We start from the raw sequence: 26,779 nt of genomic DNA, 5'->3' as shown, positions 1-26,779 counted from the left end.
TCAATTAAGATAAGACTAAACAGATTATGGTACATGAATGTAATGGAATATTATTGTCAAATAAGAAACATGAGTAGAGATAGAAAGACTTACATAATCTAACAGAGAATGAAGTAAACTAAGTAAAAAAAAAACCAATATATACAATGACTACAACAATATCAATGAAAAGAACCATCATAAAAAATCAAAAGTGATAATTGCAAAATTAAAAAGAACAAGCATGACAAGATATGTATAGTATCATATATCCTGCTCCCTTACAGAAGTAGGAGTTAAACAAATGTGGAATACTACATGTATTTTCAGACTTTTTTATTGTACTGATCACTTTTGCTGATCTTTACTTTTCTTTTTTGTTCTTTATAAGCTGTTATTTCTTATATCGACTGTTTCTCTGAAAGTGAGAGGGAAGAGATACTGAGAAAATAATGTGGCAATACAAAAAATATCAACAAAATTTAACTGAAAAAAGAAATAGAAGACTAATTTAACTACATGTCAAATAATCACAGAACAATAAATGATTTATTGCTAAGTTCTCACATGCAAATTTAGGTACTACTTTATGGCTTATCATTTTTACTTAGGTCTATTTTCTGTCTATATTCAAGTATTTCTGACAGTTCTCAAATGCCACATTATCCCTTAATTTCTATAAAATATGGTATTTCTGGCACAGCAGTATTTTTTTAATTAGATTTTATTGCATAAACTATTCCTTCATCTCACAAAGAAGTTATATAAAAATGCACAGAAAAAACTCCTACCTTAAATTCTCCAGGTGCAGTCTGAAGTCCACTCAGCAACATCTCTGGAAAAACGTGCTTAGAGTCAAATGTGCCACTGAGAGAGAACATGTCAAACAAAGTAGAAGCATTCTCAACCGGCTGCCCACAAGTTTCTAACATAGTTGTCAAGCACTTCAAAAGAGTACAAATCTGGGTGAAATAAATATAGATCAAATGATCAGTATACACAACTTCAACAGCATAAAACTGCTTTTGTTCTTTTGTTAAGTAATCAAACTTCCCTACTTGATTAAGCCATTCCTTTCTCCTAGAGCATGTCTGAGGCTCTAACAATTCACTTGATAAGACATTTTTTATAGTCTAGTACATGCTTCTCTTTAGGTAGTAACTGAAATATATACTCACACATATTTACTAAGAAACAGAACAAGACCCTAGGTGTTCCCTGTCAAAACCTGAAATTACTTGTGCCTGTGCTTATGACTTATTATTAATTTAATTCAATTTAGTTCAACAGTGGTAATATCTTAAAATAATGACTGGAAAAATTTATTTAAACATCTTCTGTTATTTATTTCATAAAATATTCTAGCTGCAGGCTGGAAGGGATGCTAAAGATTGTTTAGTCTAGTACCCTCACTTTATAGGTGAAAAAACAGAGATCCAGAGAGGATAAGTGAAGTGTGACAGTGTCATACTGCCAATTAATGAGGAAGCATGGATAAAAATCCATACCTTCTGCCTTTCCGGCCAATATATCTTCCACAGTACCAAAATGCTCTTTATCAGGGTTCAGTACCTAGAAGCCACTGGGTGGTACAGTGGTGAGCACTGGATTTGGCTTCTGGAGACTAAAGTTCAAATCTCACCTCAGACCTTAAATATGTCACTTTAGCTAAGTCACTTAGCCTCCTGCTTCTTAATCAGTAAAATAGAGATGATAATAAAACTTCACAGGGTGGTTGTGAAGAACAAATGAGGTAACGTATAAAGTGCTTTGTAAAACTTAAGGCACTATATAAATACTAGTTTTTTGTTTTGCTTTTTTTAATTATATACAAACTTTATTAGAACAGTGAAATTTATAATATATATTAAATTTCTTATTCAATATTGATCTTTAATCTTTCCACCTAACCTTCTGCTAAAAATGATTACCTGCATGTAATATTCCCTTTCATCAATGTGAAGTCCATCAAAAGCCCCCAAAACATAAACTTCATCTGTTCTCTTCTCAGACATTTTGTAACTTAAGTGACAACACAGTGTTTTCTGACAAACAGAGTAATTTCCTGTATCATTAACAAGTTCTTTGAAGGTGAACTTATCAAAAAGTATTGAGGCTTTAAATTCTTCTTGCTCTGTTGAGAAAGGTACTATGCTATTAGCATAGGAGCTCCAATTCACTGGTGGTGAGAGTTTAGGATGTGAGTCCAGTTGTGCAAGGAGAAGTGTCCCATTCTTTGAATTTATATCAAAATAAAACACTTTGGGAGAATCTGGTGCATAAATACCACTCCCTAAAAATAATAAATAAGAAATTTTTTTCAATAAGTATAAAATATAAATCTTTTTAAATTAGCCACTCTTGTACTGTTTAACATACTGAACAAATATTAACATTGCCAGTGATTTCAGGTTAGAGGATAGGAGGAAGGGAAGCAGAGACGATCAGGAAAAAAGCTTTGGAAAAGGTTTACTTGAGCCTTTTATGGACAAATTAAGTATCCAATTTTAGAAAATTAAATAAGAAAACTATAAAGAAATTAAAATTCAGATTAAGTCTATATTCTGTTCCAAATTTGCTGATTGAGAAGTTTTAAATTGGGAAATAAATAATTTAGTTGGGTCTGTATGTCAATTAGAGAAATTGATGTCTGAGAACTTTATTACAGAAAATCCATAAATCTTCCTTTAGAAATTATAAATTACCTGACATTTGATTGACAGTGTTACGGATATTGGCTACAAGCAAATTAACTCTCATTCCTGTAGCCCATGCTGCATGGAATGTAGTAGGATATAAATATGGTAAATTGTTCATCCAAGCTACTGGTAACACGATTGTGTCCACTTTCAACTTTTCTACCAGAGTTACCACAGGGTCACGAAAAAGTATGTCAAAGCCTGTTAAAATGCCAAATTTTCCAAATGTTGTATCAAAAGTCACCAACTCAGGCTCCATTAGGCTGTCAAACTGGACTTCATTTGTTAACATATATTTCTGTAATAAAAACACACACAAAAAAAACTTATAAGAAAGTTGATATAGATACTGTAATGTACTTAAATAGTGCTAGCTTACAGTTATTGGACAGTACTGATTTTTGCCTCAGACAGAATGAAAACTTCTGGAGAAAATAGAGATAATGCATTGTATAACGACATTATTATTCTTACAGTGAAAGAAATTAAAGACAATTCTTTTGTATTTCATGGGGGAAGATAAGATACGATTTACAATTCCTTATCCATTATAGGAAAGCAATAAATATCTGTCAATTTTAATGACTATCAAAAATACTTAATTATAATTATCTGTAGACAAGTGCACTTTGATTTCTTTAATTCGGCAGAACAAACTTCCCAGTCTACTGCATGAGTACATAAACATGGAATAAAATCTTCTGATGCCATCAATATAAAGAACTTCTATTATGGGAACTGCCTCCAATAAAACAAAGATTGGCTCCTTTAAATGATTAATTGGATGAATCCCAGGCACGTGTTTGAAGCATATATCAATTAAGAGACATAAAGTTTATACAGATTAACAGGTATTAGAGGCAAGATTTGAACCCAGGACTTGCTAACTCTCAGTCCAATATACAAACCATTTTATAATACTACCTTTTTCACTATTTGGGACCAAATGAAACATTCAATATAAAATAGTAACTTCTGTCTCTCATATGTTCTAATTCATTATAATAGTAACTTTTTCCAATAGATATTATTACAACTGAAACTTTATAGGCCCCTTCCTATAAGGCCATTGTTTCCAATTGCTTTACTACTACTTGCAAATATGAAGTTAAACAATGTGGGTAAGTAACTTTGATAAAAATTATTTCTAAAGTTCTACTACTATTGACATCACTATTATTTTGATAATCCTAATTATCAATATTTCTTCTTTGACATTTACTTGCTGAATTACTTAAAAATGAATTCATACCTTATAGTAACGGGCCACCAATTTCCCCTCTGAATCATATACCACATTAGCATTGTACTGGTAATAGCCATTAGAGGGACATTTGGCCACCGTGGAATCACATGTCTTTCTATCCCCTATATTTGCTACCACATAGATGGAGTTATTCCTGGCCATGCAGCTGAGTCTTTCTTGAACTGGTGTGTTGCCAAATCTAGTAGATATTCAGTGGAAGGAAAAAAAAATAGGATCCACTAAATGCAACATCTAAAGAATTAAAAGTGATACTACAACTTTGAGCAACAAAGTCATTTTGACTATTTTAAGTACACAGATTCATAACAAAGGACCTATAAAGCAAAGATGTCATCTGTATCCAGAGAAAGAACTAATATAAAAATATGTATAGTTATGTTTTTAATATATACAATTTTATTATTATTTATTATTTTATATTATATTTTATATACATATCTGTGTCTAATGGTAGCCATCTCTAGGGCAGGAAAAGGAGGAGAAAAAAAGAAATTTATATAATTATTTTATCATATATTTAAAAAGAAAAGCAAGTTGTAAATAATAGATTTTTAATTGCTTGTGCAACCTTTTTTTTTAATTCTACTTTGTTATGGAAACATTTGTTTCATTTCTTAAATTAAGACTTTTTAAACTATATTTGTGAACAGAAAAAAAGTGATACTACAATAAACTGTCTTATTCACAAAAAGGCAATTTAAAAGAGAGGTAGAAGAATAAAAAAGAAGATAAAAGGAAAGTTCAGTGGGCAATATTCTCAAAAGAGGGCTAGGGGTGTATATGACTATAAAAGGGTATATATATTAAGAGAAAATTATGGCAATAAGGTGTTAAAAGATTGGCAAAGCTCATTAAGGAAGAAATAAATCAGATCCCAGGAATCAATATTTGGCATAGAGAATAAGGGCTGCTCTTGGAGTCAATTACACATAGACTCAAGTCCTGTCTCTAACATAAACTAGCTATGTGACCATGAGCCTCTCAATACTCCTTTATAATCATAACTTGTGAATGAATTGACAAAGTACATTGGCAGAGGAAGCCTTCATAAATGGTATTTCCCCAAACTACTAAAATTACAAACCCAGATAACCCCTTCAAAAAAGAAAAAGGGAAAGGGAAAAGGTGAGTCCCAAAGGAAAAAGCCCATTGAATTTGAAGTCCCATGTTCTAGTTCTGGCTCTGCTGGTTACAAGGTATGACTTTGGGCAACTCCTTTGATTTCTGTTTTCTCAGTTTGTAAGTAGAAATAATAGCACATACTACCTAACCCAAGGGAGCAGGAGTTATTATGAAATCACTTTAGAAAGTATAAAGCTTTATAGATTTATATAGATAGATAGATAGATGTGTGTGATAGTGATACCATGTGGAATTATATGCCACATAAAAGGGATAATCAGAACTAATGTAACACTAATGAAATTGAAGAATAGAGAGGCATGTAAGAGAAGAGATTCTGGTGGGGTATATATCAACACTCTCTTCTCAAACAGATTGAATTTTCCATAATAAATTATGATCCTACTGCTGTACAATAAGATATGATGAGCTCAATGATTTTAGAAAAGCATAGAAAGTCTTGCACTAAATCAAGAAAAGTGAAATGAACAGAACCAAGAGAATGTTGTATACAATAATAGTAATGTTGTGTAAGAAGAAAATCTACATGTCTTGGGCAGGGATATAGAAGAGAAAAAAAGGAAAATAAAAAATGTATATGATAACTTTATTACCTATTTAATGAATAATTGATTTTTATTGCAATCATCTATTTTTATTATACTATGTTATGGAAATGTTCGTTTTATTCCATGAATTAAAAATAAAATAAATAAAAATTTAAAAAAAACTAAAAATTGGGGCAGCTAAATGGTGCAGTAGATACAGCACCAGCCTTGGAGTCAGGAAAATCTGAGTTCAAATCTATCCTCAAACATTTAATATTTCCTAGCTGTGTGACTGTGGGCAAATTACTTAACCCCAATTGCCTCAGCAAATATATACATATAATTTAATTAATAAAAAAAATAAAATTTAAAATCAATAAATAAATTAGGTTCCTTGGGTAAGTTAACAGGCTGATAAATAATGCTGTTCTTAAGAGCTGCCAAATTTCTTTAAACCTAACTCTTTAAAAAGAGACAGACAGACAGGCAACATAATACCACAAGAGCATTAGTTTTAGAATCATAAGATGTCAATTGGAGTCCCAGCTCTGACAATTCTGTTATGTTGTTATGAGCGAGATTTTTAATTTCATCTGTAAAATGAAGATAATAATACTCATGCTACCTATTTTACAGCAAAAATAGCATGCCATAATGCTTAGATGGGTCAGGTTGACCTACATTCAAGTCCTAGATCTGAGAATGTCTAACATTCATTGTTTCTGTGAGGAGACAAATTAGCTTAAACTCTCAGAGTCCCTGGGCAATTTTCTAAACATATAAATTTCAAAACAATTGCCATTCTGCATTTATAGAAACAATCTCCTTACAGGGAATTCCCCAAATCAGTGAAATTACAAATCAGGACAAAAAACCAAAACAAAACCTAGACTATAATTCATAAAAGTTGTGGGAAAGAGAAACATGTTTTGAAGCTTTAAAGCCTTTAGAATTATAAACATTATTTTAGGTGAGCAAATTAGAGTAGTGAGAGGTTAAATAATTGGCCTAATAAAGCATTTTAAAAAGCAGTGAACACACTTTACAGGGTTTAACAAAGCAAACGGACAAAAATTAAATTAATCCCTCCAGTTTACTTTGAATATAATGGAAATAGAATAGTGCAGAGGATGAACAGCATGAAACAGATGGGAAAACACATTATTTTGGTGCCACCTGCTGGCAAGTAAGTTTTCAAATCATCTTTTATACTAAATCATATTTGAAGAGTGAGTAATATAGGTTTTTTTTTTCCTTTTTATTCTCATGTTTATAAAGTATTTACAATTTAAAAGTTTTCAAAGTATTTTTTACAGATAGCAGGTCGATATTATAAGTATTATTTGAATTTTATAAATAAAGAAATTGAGTCAGAGGTGTGATATATTGAACAATCATGTGTTGGAATCAGAAGACCTCAGTTCAAATTCTGATTCTTTGCTAACTTCCTGAGTAACACTGCCTCTTTGGTGGACCTCCACTTCATTTACATAATAAGAGGATTAGATCAATGTCTCTTTCATATCTAAATTATTATATAATCCTAAGAGTTTTACTAAAATCTAGTTAGTGACACTACTAGAATTTCATTCCAGATCTCTCAATTCTAAGTCTAGTGCTACATCTGAAATAACTAAATAGGGTATTTCAACATGTATGTTGAAGAGAGAGAAGATTAAAGATGAAGGTAACTTTGTGACCTATAGATTTCAGAAAGCACAGTAAGAGTAAGTAGTGTTTGGTCAGGAGTTTGGGGTGGGATCCTTTAAGAGGATGGGAATAAAAAAATTGGGTAGGGGGTATGTAGCATGAAGTTTGGATGATGACCTATAAGGGTTCAGAATCACTGGAATGTGTAGGGTGTAATTGGGTATGTGTATGTTCATCACTGAGTGGAAGGAACGACTTCTTATCCCAAAAGAGACTGAAGATTAGGCAGGAGAAAATGCAGCGAATACATGCAGAAGGAGATAGAGAACTAGAAGAGACTCTCCTCACTGCAGAGGATATGGTGCTTTGCAGTGAATGGAAATCATACTAAGCCACAGAAACTTTCCCTGAAGGTCAGGAGCTGTAGGAAATGGAAAGACTAGAGTCAGATGGGAGATCATTCTTTTTCTTAGCTGAATCTGGACAATTCTAAAAGTGTATAATAAGAGTGACATTACATTGGTCTTACTGTTTAATATGTTTTTCCCACTGATATTTGATTTCAAGATGCCAACAAGTCTCTTGACATAGAAAGACACATTTTAGTTGAGTCTTGGCTGGAGGAGATCAAGGTATTTGTAAGTAACATAAAAATCTATTCTTTTAATTGGTCTTCTGGATTTAAACTTTAGCTTTCCTAGGCATTGCAAAGAATTTTACATCTGTTCAGTCATTTTAATATCATTGGGGGAAAAAGATTCTATGAAATAAAAAAGCTATTTAAGGTATTTTTGGTTGAGTCATAGAACCTCATGCCATCCATTAAGAGCAAGTGATAAATAACACACTTTGGTTAGACTCTCTTTTTAATTTTAAAATCATATTCAATTCTATTTAAGAGAGATCATAAAGAAATTAAGGCTAAAAAGAATCATAAGTGTTTTCACATGTGTTAATTTGATTCTCTATCATTAAGCATTCCTGGAGCACCTACTACGTGCTAAAACTGTAATGAATGCTAGAGATGCCAAACACATACACATGCACATACACACACACACACACACACACACACACACACCACAAAAAAATAATGTGTGCACTCCACGAGTTTACATTCAATTGGAGGACATAACATGTACAAGTATGTTTATGTATTAAATACACACAAAATGAATGAGATGTATCGATGGGACTATGGAATGCTACAAGCAGTTGAGAAGAATGGAAAAGGCTTCATGTAAAAGGAAAGTAAAGGGGGAGTTCGTTATAGGAATGACAGGCAACCAAGACAAATAACAAAGAGACAGAAGATGAGGTGTTTGGAGCTAATATAGTTTATCACAGTTTACAAGACAGGATGAAATGTATTATAATGTCAAAAAGTAAATTTAAGGCAAACTTCAAAGGGTTTTAAACCATATAAAGGAATTTATATTTTATTCAAGAAGCAATACAGAACTATTGGAGTTTACTGACCAGAGCAGTGGAATGCTAAGACCTTTCTGTTATGAAAATAACTTTAGCAACGAGGTGGGGGCTGAGGGGAACTGGAATGAGATGAATGTATCTAAGAAAAATGTGGGGAGAGGATTTTGGGGAAAATGGCCGAGAAGGTTGGTAAATTTTAAACTCTCCAGATTTCCCTCATAAATAGAACAAATTTCTACATTAGGGCAAACATAGACTGATGGAAAATAAAGAAGACTTGGGGCAGAACTGAGGTGCTTGTGGTACAACCCAAGAAGATCCAAAGAAAGCCCTCAGGCCAGGGATTAGCCAGTGTGAAGTGCAACTACCTTCAGGCTAGCTCTGCAAAAACATCTAGTGGAGACCCCTAGAGAGTTGGGTGGAATCTCAGCAGGAACCACAAAAATTTGCACCTCCCAGGCTGTGTCTGGATGTTGGAGTCTGATTCTGGGAAGACCGAGTGAACCTGAGTGACCTGAGTGATCTGAGTGTCAGGTCCAGCTATGCTGTAGCCTGGGTGAGAAGAAATTAGTACTCAGTGAATGCAAGGGCAGGGGTGCAGGGATGCTGCTGGCTGTGGATACTTGCAGGAGTATGGAAGTCTTGGTTTGGGGGTTCTAGATCAGAGTCTGGAAGAGATGAAGTGAAGCTAGAGACACTGTTCCCCCATCAAACAATTAGAGATGCTTACTCTAATACCTCTTATTTAAAAAAAAAAAAAAATGATCCAGCAAAGAAGCCCACCATAGAAATTTACTATAGGAACAGGGAAGACTGGAGTTCATCTTCAGAGGAGGAAATTGAAGTAAAAAACCTTAAATGGCTCCCTGCTCAGAGAGAATTTATAGAACTCAAAAAAGAATTTAAAAATAAAATGAGAGACATTGAGCAAAAATTAAATAAAATAAAAACAATCCCCAAAAAAACAAGGTTATGAAAAAAAGTTAAACTAAGTAGAAAAGGAGATTAAAAAAAATTTAAACCAAGTGGGAAAGGAAATACAGAGTCTTGATGATGAAAACAGCTCTTTGAAAATTAGAATTGGGCAAAGAGAAGCCAGTGAAGCTATGAGAGACCAAGAAATAACAAAATAGAATCTATAGAAGCAAAAAATAGAACAGAATGTGAAACAACTTATAAGAAAAACAACAGGTCAGAGAACAGATCAACAAAAGTAAATATAAGAATAATTGGACTACCTAAAAGTTGTGAGTAAAAAAGACCCTTGACCAAATAATGCAATGAATAATCCAAGAAAATTGTCTTGGAAGGATAGAACATAAGGGGAAAGTAGAAATAGAAAAACTTCATTGATCACTACCTCAAATAGACCCTCTGTGGAAAATACATAGGAATATTATTGCCAAATTTCCAAAAAAAATGGATATTCAATAAACTTTCAGATTTTCAAGATTTTATAGCAACCAAACCCATACTTAATAGAAAATTTAATAAATAAGAACCAATATCAAATACCAATTTTAAGGAATTCAACATGGACAAATTGCATGTGTGTGTATATATGCATGCGTGTGTGTATATGTGTATGTATATATCTACAAATGTATACATAAATATAGTCTTTCTTAACTATAGCCTACTTGGGAGTGGGGGGATAAAATGGGGGAAAAATAATAAAGTAAAAAAGGTGTACAGCAGAGAACGAAAGAACAATTTACAAGAAAGATGGAATCAATGAATATAATTTCTTCTACTAATATATATATTTTCTTGAATTGATAATTTGTTATTATATATTTCGAATCCTCCCTGATGTTCTGCTGGGCACATGACAATGTACCAAAAAGAAAAGAATTTTTAAAAAGAAAAGAAAAACATGATGACATTCTAAACTAAAATAATGGCCAAGCAAGTAGAAAAAAAGAAAATAGATGCAAGAAATATTATAGAGACAGAAATAACAGAATTTGGCAACTGACTAGATATAGATATAGATTGAGGGAGATTGTAGTCAGGTATAATACCAAAGTTGTAGAGATTTTCTATTATAGAAAGCAAAGGCAATTGAACAGTGATTTGAATCAATGGTCTAGGTTCTTTTTGCCAGACCTGAGTTACTGTTATATAAGAAAAAGAATTTGGAGCTAGATAACAAATCTAGCACTGAGACATAATATAGTGGTAATGAAGATTTTAAATTTCCAAACGTCTGCTGGGGCACCTTCTCTGCCAAAAAGCAGAACAAATAACTTTTTTAACTTGACTTAGTTTCATTCTTCAAAATGTGAAGAAAGCAATATAGAGAAATTTTATTCTGAATCTAATTCTCACTATCTTGAAGAAATTGATTTCTAGTGTAGAAATTATGGGAAGCCTGGGAGGTGGGAGAAAAGGAAGGAGAAGAGGTTCCTACAAATTTGTGAAAAAAAAAGAGGAAATCTAGGCTTAGTCTGCCTTGCATAATTAGATCTTGGGCAAACAAAATTCACAAGGTTCAGAAAACAGATAAGTAGTAACACATTCAGTGGACTAAAATGCTGCAGGAGCAAGTTAGTCCAGGAGTCATGGGAAATGGTCAAGAATGAAATTCTAAAGATAAAAAGAGAAACAATTTCATTGAAGAGAGGGAAAATGGGATTTGTCTGAAGATATCAGTGTGGATGCTTCAGAAATTCACAAACTTAAAATTTAAAGAGAAATGTAAAGAAAATGGAAACAAGGGTCAGGAACCCAGAAAGTATACAAGAGCACAGCAAAGTCCTGTAGAAAATAGTGATAGGAACATTGGACCTGAGATTTAAGTGACCTGGCAAGGGATAAGAAGGACAAGAAAGAGATTTGGTATGTGTTCATTTCATTTTTGAGTTACACTGTGAAACAAAAAGAAGATAAAGATTAAAGATTTTTGCTTAAGGAGGTTGAATGAGAAGGAATTTCTGTTCAACTCTTATTTTGATTATGTCTCTTTGATTATACTCTGCTTGTAACAATAAAAATGACCAAGAGAAAATTGATAGCCAAGAGAAGCAAGATGATAGTGATAGCATCTAGTTGCCTTTGATGAATTCAGATCATTGGACCTCAATGAATTAGATTCCTAGATAAGGAAAGTACCGACAGATATTCAGTATTGAAAGCACTGGAGCAGCTGGTAGCACAGTGGATAAAATGAGGGCCTGAATTCAAATACAGCCCATACATATATAAGCTGTATGACTCTGGGCAAGTCACTATTTGCCTCATTTTCTCCATCTGGAGATAATAATAGCATCTACATATTAGTGCTGTTTTGCTTAACACAGTGCCTGGCACATAAATGGTACCATATAAATGTTAGCTTTTATTAAAGTTATATTACTGAGCCACTATCAGAAATATGTGAAAGACTATAGAAAATAGAAAAGACTGGGAAAGAGAAAATATCCAAATTTTTTTTAAAGGAAAGAGAAAAGGGTCTATAAACTGTAAATCAATGAGTTTAACAAATTCCTGAAGAAATTTTAGAATGGATCACTAAAGAAATGCTTGATGAGTTTCTAAAAAAGGAAGAAGTTATTACAAAGAACTAGCACATCAGATCAAAAATAGAAAAAAAATAAAGATTTAGCAACTGACAGGATTTGTAAGATGAGAGTGAAGAGTTCAGTAAAATTCTGAGATTATGAAACTTAGGACACAGGAAGTATCACAGTATACTCCACAGGAAAAAAAAAAAAAGGAAATTCAGAAGAAGGTTGAATTTTAGAGGAAAATTCTATTTTGTATGTGTTGTTTGGAGAGTCTAAGGGACATCCAATACATTTGAAGGTGAGTAATTAGAGCTCCAATAGAAATGTCCATTTAAAGGGTCCCCTAAACTTGTGTTATTGAGTTGCCATATTTTCCAGAAACATGGGACCCCGAGCATGGAAGCCCTGAATGCATCCTGAATAAAGTCCCAGCTGACATAATTTGTTGTTTGCAACCTCATCTGGGGTCCCTGTGTGTTCTTGGGAGTCATCAGTCAGTCTAGGTTAGGCTAAGAAGGTGCTTATTCAGCGGAGACCAGGTAGATTAGCAGACCATTCTATCTTCATAGTTTGGCAATTCCCACTGGAAAAGAATGCAGCTTTTGCCATTACCTTGCTCCTTCCCTCCCAGAGGGGTTTTGTCCTACCACATTTCCTGCACCCTTTCCTTCTCGTGCCAAATCCCTTTAAGGAGAGATGTTTGGAATTTTCTTTTTTTTTTTTTTGTCTTATATACATAAATATGAAAATGTCTTCAGGTTCCACATACTCTTTTCTCTTATTCATTGCTCTTATAAAAATCTAGTTTTCACATAGGTTTTGTGAAGCTGTGTTTGTCTGTTGATAGAGACTAAGAATGGATTTTTAGATCAGGGAGTTGTTTCCAAAGTGTCACGGATGTCACCAATGAGAGAAAATAGAGAATAGAAAGAAGAACCCAAGTCTGAGAGTAAGGTAGACCTATAATTAGAAAGCATGATAGAGATGAAAATATCTAGCAAACAAATTAAGAAAGAGCACTGAGACTGACAGAAGAACCTAGAGAAAACAGTGTAAAGGAGAAACAGAAGAGTTTCTGAAAGATTATCAACAGTATAAAATGCTACAATGCAGGCAAGAACAGAGAAGATTAAGAAAAGAAGGACGAGGTTTGACAATATATTTTAATACCTCTTGCTGTCTGTACAAGGAGTCCAGTTCACCTTTGGATGTGGAATGTCCTCCAGATAAGGATATACATTTATTCTATCAAAGATAAATCCAAAAATACCATATTCTGGAGTCACAATGATATGTGCACCCTGTTGAAAATAAATTTAATTAATACAATTCGCAAGCTCTCTAACAGTAATAATGTTGGCTAAATAACACCCATTCTTGTGCCACATCAGCTCCTTTATCAACTTTCTTTCAGCTGTCTCATAGTTTATCTGCCATTAATAGTTTAATTACTAGTGAGCCCAAAAAAAATTCCTGTCCCAATTTTCTTGCTATCTTCTTGTCTCTTTTATATTTAACTCTGAGATTCTGACTTTTAGATTTTTAAAGTTCGAAGAGATGATGTTACCTAATCCCTGAATTTTATGAGAAAACCCAATTCTCACAGGAAAGCAGCGCAGAAATATAGTATAAATTTGTCTTTTGTTTTTATTTTTTAATCATTGAATTTAGATGATATAAGCCTTCAAAACCTACCTCTGCTACTTATCACTTGTTTGACCATGGACTTTTTTACTTTTCACCTCTTTTGATTTGAAGGTGAGTAATTAGAGCTCCAATAGAAATGTCCATTTAAAGGGTCCCCTAAACTTCTGTTATTTTGATTTCCTTATTTGTACAATTAGGGGAATGAATAGATAGTTTCTGAGATCTTATTGATCATTAAGTCCTATTATCCTTGGTTCCTAATAATTATTGAATTTCTAGACTTTTTTAAAAATTCAACTATTAAGGAAATTAATCTTCCTGTTATTTGGGGTAGGGAACATTGACAACTATAAATTTTCTCTACATATCTCAGAAGCCTATATAATAGTTGTTGAATCAGGGTCTTAATTACATAATCTGATTATAAACATTTTTTTAAATTTGGGTTTCCCCTTATACTCACAGAACATAGAATTTCAGATTTGGAAGTAAACAGAAAATTCCTAGTCTAACTCATCCCTGAATGAGTATAACAGACAAATATTCATCTAGCCTCTACTTGAAGACCTCAAATTAAAGGAATCTCACTTCCTATGTCACTTTTGAAAAGTTCTAATAGTTATAAAATTTTGTATGACATAAAGTACAAATTTGCCTCCTTGAAAATTTTACCCATTGCTCTCATTTCTGTCCTACTACACTAAGTAAAACAAGTCTAATTGTTCTTTCAAATGGCATTCCTTCAAATACTTGCAGAAATCTATCAAGAATCCCCTGTTTTTATGTCTTCTCCAGGATAAACATCCTCAATTCTTTCAACTAATATGCATTTAACAGAAATCTAGTCTATTCATTTTACTATTTTCCTTCCTCTGCATGCTCTTTGGCTCACCAAAGTCCTTCTGAAAATGTGGTGCCCAGAATTTAATGACGCATTCTGGAGCAGAATACATCAGAATCGTGCTTTTTCTCTATAAGGTCAATACATATCTTCACATAACCTAAAATTTATGTTAGCTTTCTAGTGTTAGCTTTTCTGACTGATGTTACGGTTGTAGATACTAAAAGTGACAAACCTTTATCAGATGGCATACTGTATGGCCAATGTCAAGCACAAATGAATTTACTGCTCCTATATGGTCTTTTCTCCTGAGCCCTTCAGTAAAGGTTCCAAAGTTCAGATCTCACTCTACTACAATGTAGTTGTAAAAAACATATTTAGGAAAAAGTACCTGTTTTGCTGCTGATATAATTGCTTGCTCCAAAATGTCCATATTTTTGTTCATCAAATCTAAGGCTTCTACATGAGTAATAGGCCTTAAATTTTCAGGATGCGTTATTACTGCATGCTCATATACTGCTGCAATAAAGTTATCCAGACAAGTGGTTTTGAAGGCACAAAGAGCAAAAATTACCATATAACTATGCCACTGAGAAGAAAGCATATTTATCCAAGGATTTCTGAAAAACAGATAAACTCATAATGTATACATATCAAATGAAAAAACTTTTATTATAGTCTATTGATAAGTAAAGAATATTGTAGAAATTAGCATTAAGTAGTAATTCATTAAGAAGTAACATTAAGCAGTGAGTCCTTGACTTCTAAATGTAGTTTATAATTACATGTTAGTGATCTTCGCTGCCCAGATTAAGCCCATCCTATTAACAACTCTAATCAATCATCCTATCACTGGACAGTTCTGAGAATGAGCCCTATCTCAAAATCCAAAACTTGGCAAATTCAGCTTATCCTTTTCAGTGAAGATGTTTTAACACCACAACTTCCAGTTACTCTGTACCTAGTGCAGACTTGGGAAGGATTTAAATATGTACGTATTTATAAAAATACTAAGACTTCACTCCTTATCTTGCACACAATTAATTTGTGATAGTGATGGATCACTTTTTGCCATTTGGTCTTCTATAATCTATTACCATCTGTTCCACAAATGACATTTCCTCTCCTCCCTGTATCCCCAGAGTTGAAATACTGAATAGGTTTTCAGGGAAATTTCACATATTTTTTAATTTAAAATTTTTTATTATTTATTAAATCTTTTCTTTAAATTTTAAGTTCTGATTTCTCTATCTCCAGCCCCTCTCCAAGACATTGAGAAAGCAAGCAATACAACACTAATTATAATGTGAAATTCTGAAAAACATATTTCCACATGAGCTATGTTTTTAAAAAAGCATGTCATTTTCCTTTTCTTTTATGTTAGCCAACCTGATATATGTGAGGTAGTATCTCACAATTTTTAAATTTGCCTTTCTCTAATCAACAGCTATTTAGAGCATTCTTTTATTTAACTATAGATAACTTAAGATTTCTTCTTCTGAATACTGCCTGTTTATATTCTTTGACCATTTTTTAACTAGTTACTGAAGTTTATTTTTATAAATTTGGCTCAGCTGCCTATATATTTGAGAAATGAGGCTTTTGTCAGAGAAACTTATTGTAAAAAAAAAAAAAAAAAAAAAAAAAGCTTTAATTGTTTTATTATCCATAGTACCTTTTTAAAAAATGTGGTTTTCTTGACTATGCCTTTCAATTAGGCCTATTTTTGCTTTTGCTTTGTCTAAGACCATGATTACAACACGTCTCTTTTACTTTGGCTGAAGTGTAACAATCTATTCTAGTTCCCAATTTTAACTATGTATGACTTTTTCTTTCAAGTTTGTCTCTTAATTGATGGATTCTAGTTTCTAATCCATTTTTCTATCCCCCATTGTTTTATAGATGATTTCATCCCATTAACATTCACAGATAAGATTACTGTTATTTTCTTCCAACATATATTTTTCTGTTTATTCTCTTTTGTTTCTTTTTACCCTCTTCCTTCTTAAATGTTTTATTTCTAACCACTCTCTCTCTTAATTTATTCTTTTTTCATTTTCTTTCCTTTCCCTTACCCACTTTTTTCTGTTGGTAAGAAAGATTACTATACCCAACTATGTGTATGTGTATGTATACATGTATGTGTATAAATGTGTGTGTAAACAATAGATTATGTATATTTATATATACATAAATATGTATTTTCCCTTTTTGAACCAATTCCAATGATAGTTAAGATTCAAGCAATGCCCATTGAGTTTCCCACCCATTTTCCTCTTCACTGTAAAAACACACCTTTTCCCTATTTTTTCTCTCCTTTTCCCATCTTCCAATGCATACTTATACCTTCACTGTTTTTAGGTCACAAGCTAATTGAGTCATTCCCATGCCTTTTGTCTATATAGACATCTTCAAAGTGCCTTAATGATAATAAAGTTCTTAGGAGTTAATATGTATCATCTTGTCACATAAAAATATACTTTAGCCTTATTGAGTACCTTATAATTTATGTTTGAATGTCCAATTTTCTTTTCAGCTTTAGTCTTTTCATCAGGAATTCTTGAAGGTTCTCTGTTTCATTATTTTTCTCCTTGAAGGATTATCCTCAATTTTGTTAGATATGTTATTCTTGGTCAAAATTCGATCTTCTCTGTCTTCTAGGATACCATATTCCCAAATTCTCTGCTCTTTTAACTTGTCGGCAATATCTAATATAACAATACTATATTTTCACCTGGCCATTACCTCTGGAATTTGACAATAATATTCTTGGGAGTTTTCATTTTGGGATCTTGATCAGGAAGTGATTAGTGGATTTTTTCAATTTCTATTTTATCTTTTGAATCTAGTACCTTGGGACAGTTATCCCTGATAATTTCTTAAAATTGATGTCTAAGCTCTTAGACATGGCTTTCAGATAGTCAAATAATTATTAGATTATCTCTCCTTTATTTTTCAGGTCAGTTGTTTTTACAATGAAATATTTCACTTTTTGCCCATTTTTTCATCCTTTTGAATTTCTTCCTTTTATTTCATTGTTTCTAGATTTTTCATAGTATCAATACTTTTCACTTTTCCAATTCCAATTCTTATTTTTAAGGAATTATTTTTTATGGGAGCATTTGTGCCACTTTTTCCATTTAGTCAATTCTGCTTTTTAATTAGTTCTTTTCTTAGAAGATTTTTGTGCTTTTTACCATTTGGTTATTTTTTTAAGGTGCTATTTATTCAGTATTTTTGTAACTCTTTAAGCTGTTAATTCTCTTTTAATAATTTGTTGCACCATTGTCATTTCTTTTCCCAATTTTTCTTTTCCCGCTCTTATCTCTTTTTTTAATGCTTGTGAGAATTCTTGTTCACCTTGTGTCCAATTTGCATTTTTCTTTGACACTTGATTGTGGCTGTTTTCATATTGTTATCTAGCTTTTGTCTTGGTCTTCCCTGTCACCATACTTACTTTTTATGGTCAAGATCTTTTTCTATAGTTTGTTTATTTTTCCAATCTATTTCTTGACTTTAAACTTCATATTAAAGTTGGGTTCTTGCTTGATTTTTAGGAAAATATGGAAAGGCTTAGACCTATAAAATAAATTTGCTATCCTCCTCCAGAGAAAAACTAATAATTAGAAGTATATAATAGTATGGTTTTAACACACATACACACACACACACACACAGAGATATGTGTGTGCATCTGTGTGTGTCTATGTATATTGTCTTTTGGAGGGGCAGAATGGGAGAAAAAATTAAAAAGTACACAGCAGAGAGCCAAGGAAAACTTAGAAGGAAGCACAGAAAGACTGGTTACTTTTGAAAACAATGTGCAGTATTTATTACATAACTTTTTTTAAGTAAACAGCTGAAAATGAAAATTTATTGTTTTATGTTGTAGCCTCTATGTTCTGCTATTTACTTAAAAATATAGTTTTTTTTCTCATTTTGTATTTAAATTTACAATTAATTTCAAAAAAATTTAAACAGTTAAGCTCTGTTCACCTTTGGTAGGAATGCCCAGTCCCAAGCTTCAGGCTTTTCTGTCCTGATATTTTCGAAGGGTAGCTCTGTGAGTTTTGCAAAATTTTGATACCTCTAAGATGGTATCACCCTGAGAAAATTGCAGTTACTGCTCTCTGGATTTGTTCTTTGATCTTATACCCTAGTGCCCTTACATCCTTAAGTGGTAGCACAACTGTATGACTTGGAACTGTGACCAAGGCCCCTTCTCTTTTGCATCTGCAAACATTAATGCTAATCTGTGCCCTGAAACTGTGGCCCAGAATTAAATATGGGCAACAGAGTTGCCAAAAAACACCAGGTTCTGTACCCAGTGCCAGATCAGGGTTCCCTGTTAATCTTTTTTTCTGACCAGTTGTCAAATCCCCTTACCACCTCTGGACTGAGAACTTTCAAAGATGCTTCTGCTGTTGTCATGGTGGCCTCCAAGGCCCACCACTGGTATCATGGAATCGCTAAATCAATCTAGCCAGACCTAGCTTCCACCCTGTCACAAATCTCTCCTATTGATCTGTTAGGTTGTCTTGTTCTGGAAAAATGTCTGCACCTGACTTTTTGTTGGTTCTGCTACTCCAGAATTCAATTTCAGCACTATTCTAACTGTTTGGTGAGGAATGTTGGGAGAATCTGGCTATGCTGGCACCCGTACATCACATCCTGGTTCCACCCCAAATTATTATTGATAACAATCCATGTCCAAAACTAAATCCATCCCTCTTGAAAACTTCTGTTTCTATTAATAGGACCATAAGTTATCTAATTTCCTCATTCTTGATATTCTACACAACTCAGTCGTTTTCCCTTTCCATCTCATCTCATCCATTTCCTTCGTCAAATCAACTTAACTGAATTGCAAATATTATCAAATTTTCCTCCAAATTGCCTCTGATTTATTTACTCACTCCTTTTTCTCACTTCTAATGCTAGCCATGCTTGCTCATGCTCTTATGCTCACTCTAATTTTCACTTCTTTATCAATTAAACTAGTTTAGACTCGGTATCTTTTTAGATTAAAAGAACTTGCTGATAATGCTTACAAATTAATTATAAATAATTACAATAATTATATTTAATTTTCCTTTATCTAGATTTATCCTTCTATTGTTAATACAAATATTCAATCGTTCTATGCCAACTTGATCACATCACTACTGAAAAACCTTCTGTGACTTTACAATGGCTATCAAATAATGTATCATATGTCCTTTCATTACTATGTCCAAAATAAAATCTAAAAGAGGTGGATAAAAAGAAAGTTAAACTTGAACCACTAAAAATATTAGCAAGCTTATCTGCTAAACCTCTGAAAGCAGAAAACAAAACTCAAAAAGATATTTACAAAGAATGGAGAGAAGCTACCCAAAAACTAATTAGGTACTGATAAAAATGAGAAGAATTCTACAGAAAATGGAGATGCCAAAATAGATGGCCACATATGAATTTTTCCTAACAGGATACCTTTAGTGACTATACAACTGAGAATATTTTTATTGTCTCACAAAAATTTAGCATTTAGGATAAATTAATTATTTTATTATTTAAGAGTCTCCACAATTCAGTTCCAACTTATTGTTTGTACTTATCAAAATAGTGTTCCCTTTCATGTACTCTATTGATCTCCATCCTACATTGAGGTGTTGTCTTTAATATTCCTTTGCCTCAAATGGATTCTCCAAATACCTGAGCCCTCATTGTTGCTAGGCAATCCTTCCAAACCTGCTCTATCAACTTACTATCCTATTCTCCAGAATGGCTCTTTCAAACCTTTTTATGCACAAACCTCCCATAGTTTTTACTTTCTCAGATGAGAATATTGCCTCATTTTTTGAACAAAAAAAAAATGAAATTATTCTCCATAAGCACCTTCTTCTCTCCTCTTTCTCATTTCCTATCACCCAGATGCCTTCTACTACTATCTTTTCCTGCACCCATGTTTTATATGAGGAGATGGGTCTTAATACTTGTCAAAGCTAACCTCTCTCTTACTTGTTCAAGCCCTCCCATTCCATTCTATGTCTAGATGAGAATCTGGACAGGTTTTTCCCTCTGCCATTCCCACCTCTTCACTTTTTTTCCAATCATTCCTATCTACTGGCTCATTTTCTACTGCTTACAAACATGCCCATTTTTCCCCCATCCTCAAAAAAAAAGAAAAAAATCATGACCATTCCATCTTTGTTAATCATGGTCCTATATTCTTTATGCCCTTTGCGGCTAAATTCTTTGTGAAGGCTATCTACAAATACCTCCACATTCTTACTTCTTTTTTATTTAACTCCTTTCATTCCAGCTTCCAACCTTAAAACCACTGAAGCAGTTCTCTCAGTGATTTCTTAGTTGCCAAATTCAGCAGTTCTTCTCAGTCCTCATTCTCCTTAACCTCTCTTTTATCCTTTGACATTGCTGAACACTCTCCTCCTTGATACTCTTTTCTCTTTAGGTTTTTAGTATACTACTCTATCCTGATTCTATTCCCTACCATCAGTTCATTCCAACTCAATCTTCTTTGTAATATTCTTATTCACATCATACCCTATGGTGTCCCATAAGGTCCTGTACTGGGCCCTTTTCCCAGCTCCCTTTATATTATTTCATTGGTGATTTCATTAGCTCCCATAGATTTAATTATCATTCCTATGCTAATGATTGTCAAATCTACCTAACTTGTCCCAATCGAATATTTCACCTTTACATCATCTCTAGAATATGCCCCCTTCTCTCCTCTGACACTACAGTCAGTCTGAGGACTATAATCCTCGCTGTGCAGATTCTCATTACCTTATGCCTGAGCTATTGCAACTCTCCCCAATCTGATCTACTTTTCATTTAGTGATTTTCTTTCATTGGACCTCTGAGAATGTCATTCTTTTCTACACACTTAGCCCCTCCTACCTTTTCAGTTTTTTTTTTTTTTTTTTTTTTTTTACACTTTACTTCCCACCAAGTACTCTTTGATCTAGTGAAAATGCCTTCCTGGATATTCTAGGAACAATACACTGGTTCTGGGTTGTTGTTTTTTTTTTTGTTTGTTTTGTTTTTTTGGGGGTTTTTTTTGTTTGTTTGTTTGTTTTTTGTTTTTTTTGGCAACCCCCATGCCTGGAATGTTTTCCTTCCTCTCTGTCTACTTTCTACTGATCTCTCTCCCTTCCTTTAAGTCCCCAAAAATTCCCTACAGGAAGCCTTTCCCAACCTAATTCTAATAATGCCTCTCTCTATCATTTTATTCACATAACATTCACTCCTATTTTTACATTATAGATAAAATTGGCAATTTTGATAAATATAAAGGGATTAGTGATACTGTTCATCATAAAAGCAAACTAGTTTGAATTAGACTTGGGAGGTCAGTCAAAAATTCTGTCAACAAGCATATACCAAGATCCACACGCGTATAAATATATTTATAGAAGCTCTTTTTGTAGTAAGAAAGAACTGGAAACTAAGGAAGTTTCCACACATGAACAAATGGTTTATATTATGTGATTGTAATGTGAAATAAGCAGTAAAAAAAAATGATGGTTTGGGAGAAATCTGGTGATTTGAAATGATTTAGAGAGAAATTTGAAGAACCAAAACAATTTTTATAACAACGTAAACGTAAAGATAATTTTTTTTAAACTTAGTAACTTTTGATCAATATATTGATCAACCAAGTCTTGACAGAAATGGAGTCAAGACTTCATTTGGACAAGTCCAATATGTTCAATCACGTGTTTTTCTTGATGATGAAAATTAGTTACAATGGCTTTCTTTTTCTTTTTCCTTTTTTTTTCCTCTCAGTGGGAGATTGGAAATAAAGGATTCTTGAGAGAAGACTAAGGGACTAGGCCAAAAAATAATGAAATTCGAACTAAAGAGGGATGAGGAGGTAGAAATGCGCAACAGGAAATGGAAGTGGCGAGGAGAAATGCGGGATGGATGCCGGGAAGAAGGCTGGGGGAAGGGAGTTGGGGAATGGGGATGAGCCAGGAGATGTCGGGGAAGACATCAAACTTAGGAGCTCTGAGGAGGTGTGAGAAGGGAAGCACAGATTCAGAAGAAGATCTGGGAGATTGGAGATACACAAGAGAAGAGGGAGGCATCTTGTTCCCATCAAATTTTCTGAAACAGTACTCGTTTACCTGACCAAAAAGCTCTCCGCAAAGAAATTGGGTTGACTAGGAAACAACAACGCGAGCTTGACCGCCAGGGGCGCAGTGAGTCAGGCACGAGGCAGCCGACCAAGCACACGTTAGAGGTGGGCGCTCTTGTCCTCGCGGAGTCTCTATGCTCCTCAGAGAGAGACCTTCTATCCTTCAGCTCCTCCCAGCACTATAGGACTTTTTTGCCAAGGGCCGGAATCCGACCAATCAGAACGTAGCCTTTAATGCGCCTCATTGGCCCCGCCCCATCCCTCACTTTTCATAACAGTCCTGTGAAGTTGGTACCCAGGGTTAGCATCACTTCCAAATGGAGACTACGTAATCGGTAGGCTCAGATCTGGAAGGAACTTTGGAAGGTGCGTAGAGTAAACGCTTCTGATGAAGGGGTTCGCTCGTGGTTCTGTGAGTAGTAAATGTCAGAATTTGAACTCGGGTCTTCCGGACTTGAGTCTAGCAGTCTATCCTCTGTACCACTTACATTTAAGCAAGGACAAAATGTGGGACGCATTTTTTTTTGTTTGTTTGTTTGTTTGTTTGCGACTCCTCTTCTCTGAGTACTTAAATAATCAGGTCTTAAATAATTCCCTTTGAGAAGGGAATCTGTCTACATACTACCTGTGTGTAAAGACTTTTTTTCCTTTTTTTACTCCAGTGGAGTAAAGAGTGAAAAAATACTTTTCTCTTATTTTTTTTTAAAGCAGTGAATAGATAGATAGAATTCTGGCCCTGAAGTCAGGAAGAATCACTTTCAAGTGTTCAAATCTGGTATCGGATGAGCTGTGTGACGTTGGGCAAACCACGTTGTCCTAATTGCCTCAGTTTCCTCATCTGTAAAATAAGTTGGAGAAGAAAATGGCAAACCACTCCAATGTTTCTGCCAAGAAAGTACCAAATGGAAACACCAAAAAAAAAAAAAAAAAAAAAAAAAGTTGGAAATGACTGAACAACACAAAATTTAAAAAAATTAAAGTGGGAAGGAACCCCGGGCAGAAAAGATCTTAGATTTTGGGCTGGAAAAGGAAGGAGAGAAATGGGACATCTAAAGGCACCACAAAAAGAAAGAGAGAGAGAGAGAGAGAGAGAGAGAGAGATAAAGATTTATTTTATCTAAGTGTTTAGCTGAAAAATGAGTTTATTGATTTCAACTTGCTGTAGAGAATACACGAAGGGTTGCTGTCTGATGACCAGATACATTGGGGGCACCCCTGTCTTACAATTTCTATACATAGGCTATATAGAAGGGATGACTATGTGAAAAACTGCCATAAAGACACAGATTGATGATGGGCAAAGTTTTAAAGTTTGCAAATTATTTTAGAATATTTGATCCTCAAAACAATTCTATGAGGGAGGTGCTATTTCACAGATAAGATAAAATAAAGGATTTGCTAAGGTTCACAGAATTAGAGAGTGGCAGAATCAAAATTTAAAATCAGATTTTCCCAACTCTCAAGTTTTACAATCTACCCCCACTACCAACTAGTTGCCCTCAGATTCCATCAGATGAATTGTTCTGCTTCTGTCTGCCTCTCATCCATTCAATATCTCCACCCTTCCCATCTCTTTCTCAAGGATTAATAATTAATATTACCTATACTGATGAAAAGGGCGTGACACAGATGTATATCTCATTGAGTTTTCATTGTAGACTACCAAGGCCAAAGCTCCCTTCCCTGATTATTACTCCTTTTCATTTCCATTCTTATCAGTCCTATCTTCAGTTGTCTCTCTCACACTCTTTTCTACCCTTTTATTATGGGCCCTTGTTTTACTGTTGACAAATTGCCTTTCCTATTAGATTGTGCCTTTTCCCAGAAAAAAAAAAAAATTGCTTTTGACTCATCTGTGGTTTCATTAGCATGAAGAATTTCCAGTGAAGAATATCCTCTACTCATGCAGAGCTAAACCTACTCTATAAATTAATCAATCTTAGAAAATTTTCCCAGTAACTTTCTAAGTGACTTTCCTGGTCTCAATTGGTCAGAGATTAGACTCAAATCTAACATAAATGTTGCAATTCTTCCTCATTCTAAGCCTAGGTCTCAATTTAGTACCCCATGCCATCTCTTCTCCAAAATATGTTAAATATATTTTGTATTTCCCTAATTAGACTCCTTCTAAGATAATAAATTTCTAGAGATGGTTATATGTACTATCACTCCATATTAGAAGGTAAACAGTTTTATCTTGTTGACTTGGTTATAACATAAGTGGGAAATCATAAGTGATTAAACTAGGTTAAATTGTTTATCTTCTAATATGGAATGGAACTTTATTATCACCAAATATCTTAGAGGGAATCTAATTAGACTGAGGGTCCAGGTATGAATCTAATATATTCTAATATATTTGGATGATATCAAAATAAGAATGGAAAGATGGGGAAGATGAATAATTTTAATAATTATTTTGTCATTTATCTCAATTGTTTTGAAAAACAAATATATTTGCCACATAAACAACAAAAAATTCATATCCAAATAGTCCTAAGAAATATATATGTGTGTATATGCATATATATATGTGTGTGTGTCTGACTTGCCTAAATTCCTATATTTGGGTAACTGATTAGAAACTAATAGCAATTAGAACCCAAGACATTTTTAAACTTCTTTCCATATTGCCTCTTCTAAAAGAGGATCACAGTGTACCAAACAAGGTGGATCTTTCTCAAATACTCTCCCATATAGCATCATCACTAAAATAGGCAATGGAACATAACTTATGCATTCTGACTGACCTTCACTCAATACCTAAGTAAAGAAAAAGAACACAATGGGTCAATCATCACATAAGATTTAATCTCCAATAAAAATGAAATTTTCTAGCTGTAGGAATCTGCCATAATTTCCAGCCTTTTGACATTTATTTTCAAAGAAAACTGAAAAAGTCAAAGTTAATGATACTAAAAAGTAGAGAAAGAGGGAGCACTTTTCAGAAATAGGGTACAGTCTGGACAAAGGTATGTAGATAAGATATCCCCAGAAATGTAAATAAAATGGTTTGCCTCTAAGACAAAATATCTCTTGAATAAACTTGGAAAGGCCTATTGGCCCCAGATTGCACAGGGTTTTAAATGTCATACTGAGGAGCTCTAGTTACATCATAGAAATGATAAGAAGCTACTGATGATTCTTGAGGGAGGGAGTAACATGATCCAATCTGTGCTTCAGAAAGATTTTTTTTTTTTTCCTGTATAAAGGATAAATTAGAGAGAGAGGAGCTGGGAAGCAAGATTATCAATTAGGAGCTTGTTGCAATATTTCAGACTACCTGTGTATTTGAGGCTGGCCTGGTTCAGACAGGCCTCCATTCTGGGACTTTATGTTTGATATGAGAAGGAAATGAGGCAGAAATAAGTTATTCAACAGTTAACAAGAGGAGACATGCTTCACCATGGCAGGAAAAGGGTAATGAACAAGGATATGCATTGAGGACACACCAAGCTGATTCATACAAAGCAGGCTTCCCTGCCTCTAAAATGTCTCTTGTGATCCAAGTATCAGATGCCTGGAGCTCCTTATGACTGTCTTATGTTGTTGTAACTAGCCTGTGATAACAAAAGCCTCACTTTAGCCAATCAAGATGCAAGTATGGTTTCAATATATCACTCCCATCACAGGGTGGGGATAAGCTGGTAGTGGTCAAATGAGTGGCAAGAAGTGGACAGAAGTAAGAAAAAATATATAATTTATATTATCTGAGGCAGCTAAGTGGCGCCGTGGATAGAGTACCAAGCCTGAAGTCAAAAGGACCAGAGTTCAAATCTGGCCTCAGACACTTAACACTTCCTAGTGGTGTGACCCTGAATAGGTCATTTAACTTCAGTTGTTTCAGCAAAACAAACAAAAACCAACTATATTACCTATAAATAATATTTTCTCCCAAAAGTGTGAAGACCATCAAAAGCCCCTAGTGCATACACTTCAC

General features: G+C 33.8%; 1 protein-coding gene across 2 annotated transcripts in view; it reads right to left on the bottom strand.

The window, feature by feature from the left end:
• LOC100933586 (pantetheinase) overlaps positions 1 to 23,026 on the bottom strand; it is a 31,209-nt gene extending 8,183 nt beyond the window's left edge. Inside the window, exons 1-7 of one of the 2 annotated variants that reach the window (XM_012549344.3) lie at positions 22,829 to 23,026; positions 15,085 to 15,313; positions 13,376 to 13,506; positions 3,931 to 4,123; positions 2,685 to 2,976; positions 1,911 to 2,272; positions 771 to 941 (exon numbers count right to left, since the gene is read on the bottom strand). In XM_012549344.3, coding sequence (XP_012404798.1) covers positions 771 to 941; positions 1,911 to 2,272; positions 2,685 to 2,976; positions 3,931 to 4,123; positions 13,376 to 13,506; positions 15,085 to 15,297 — 1,362 coding nt within the window. In that variant the 5' untranslated portion in view covers positions 15,298 to 15,313; positions 22,829 to 23,026. Of the gene's footprint in view, positions 1 to 770; positions 942 to 1,910; positions 2,273 to 2,684; positions 2,977 to 3,930; positions 4,124 to 13,375; positions 13,507 to 15,084; positions 15,314 to 17,191; positions 17,379 to 22,828 lie in introns of those variants that run through there. The other variant, XM_031964248.1, reaches the window with a different exon arrangement.
• Positions 23,027 to 26,779: the final 3,753 nt, after the last annotated feature.

Source organism: Sarcophilus harrisii, chromosome 4 (genome assembly GCF_902635505.1).
Source record: "Sarcophilus harrisii chromosome 4, mSarHar1.11, whole genome shotgun sequence".
Taxonomy (NCBI): domain Eukaryota; kingdom Metazoa; phylum Chordata; class Mammalia; order Dasyuromorphia; family Dasyuridae; genus Sarcophilus; species Sarcophilus harrisii.
This window is presented reverse-complemented; position numbering and strand designations above follow the sequence as displayed.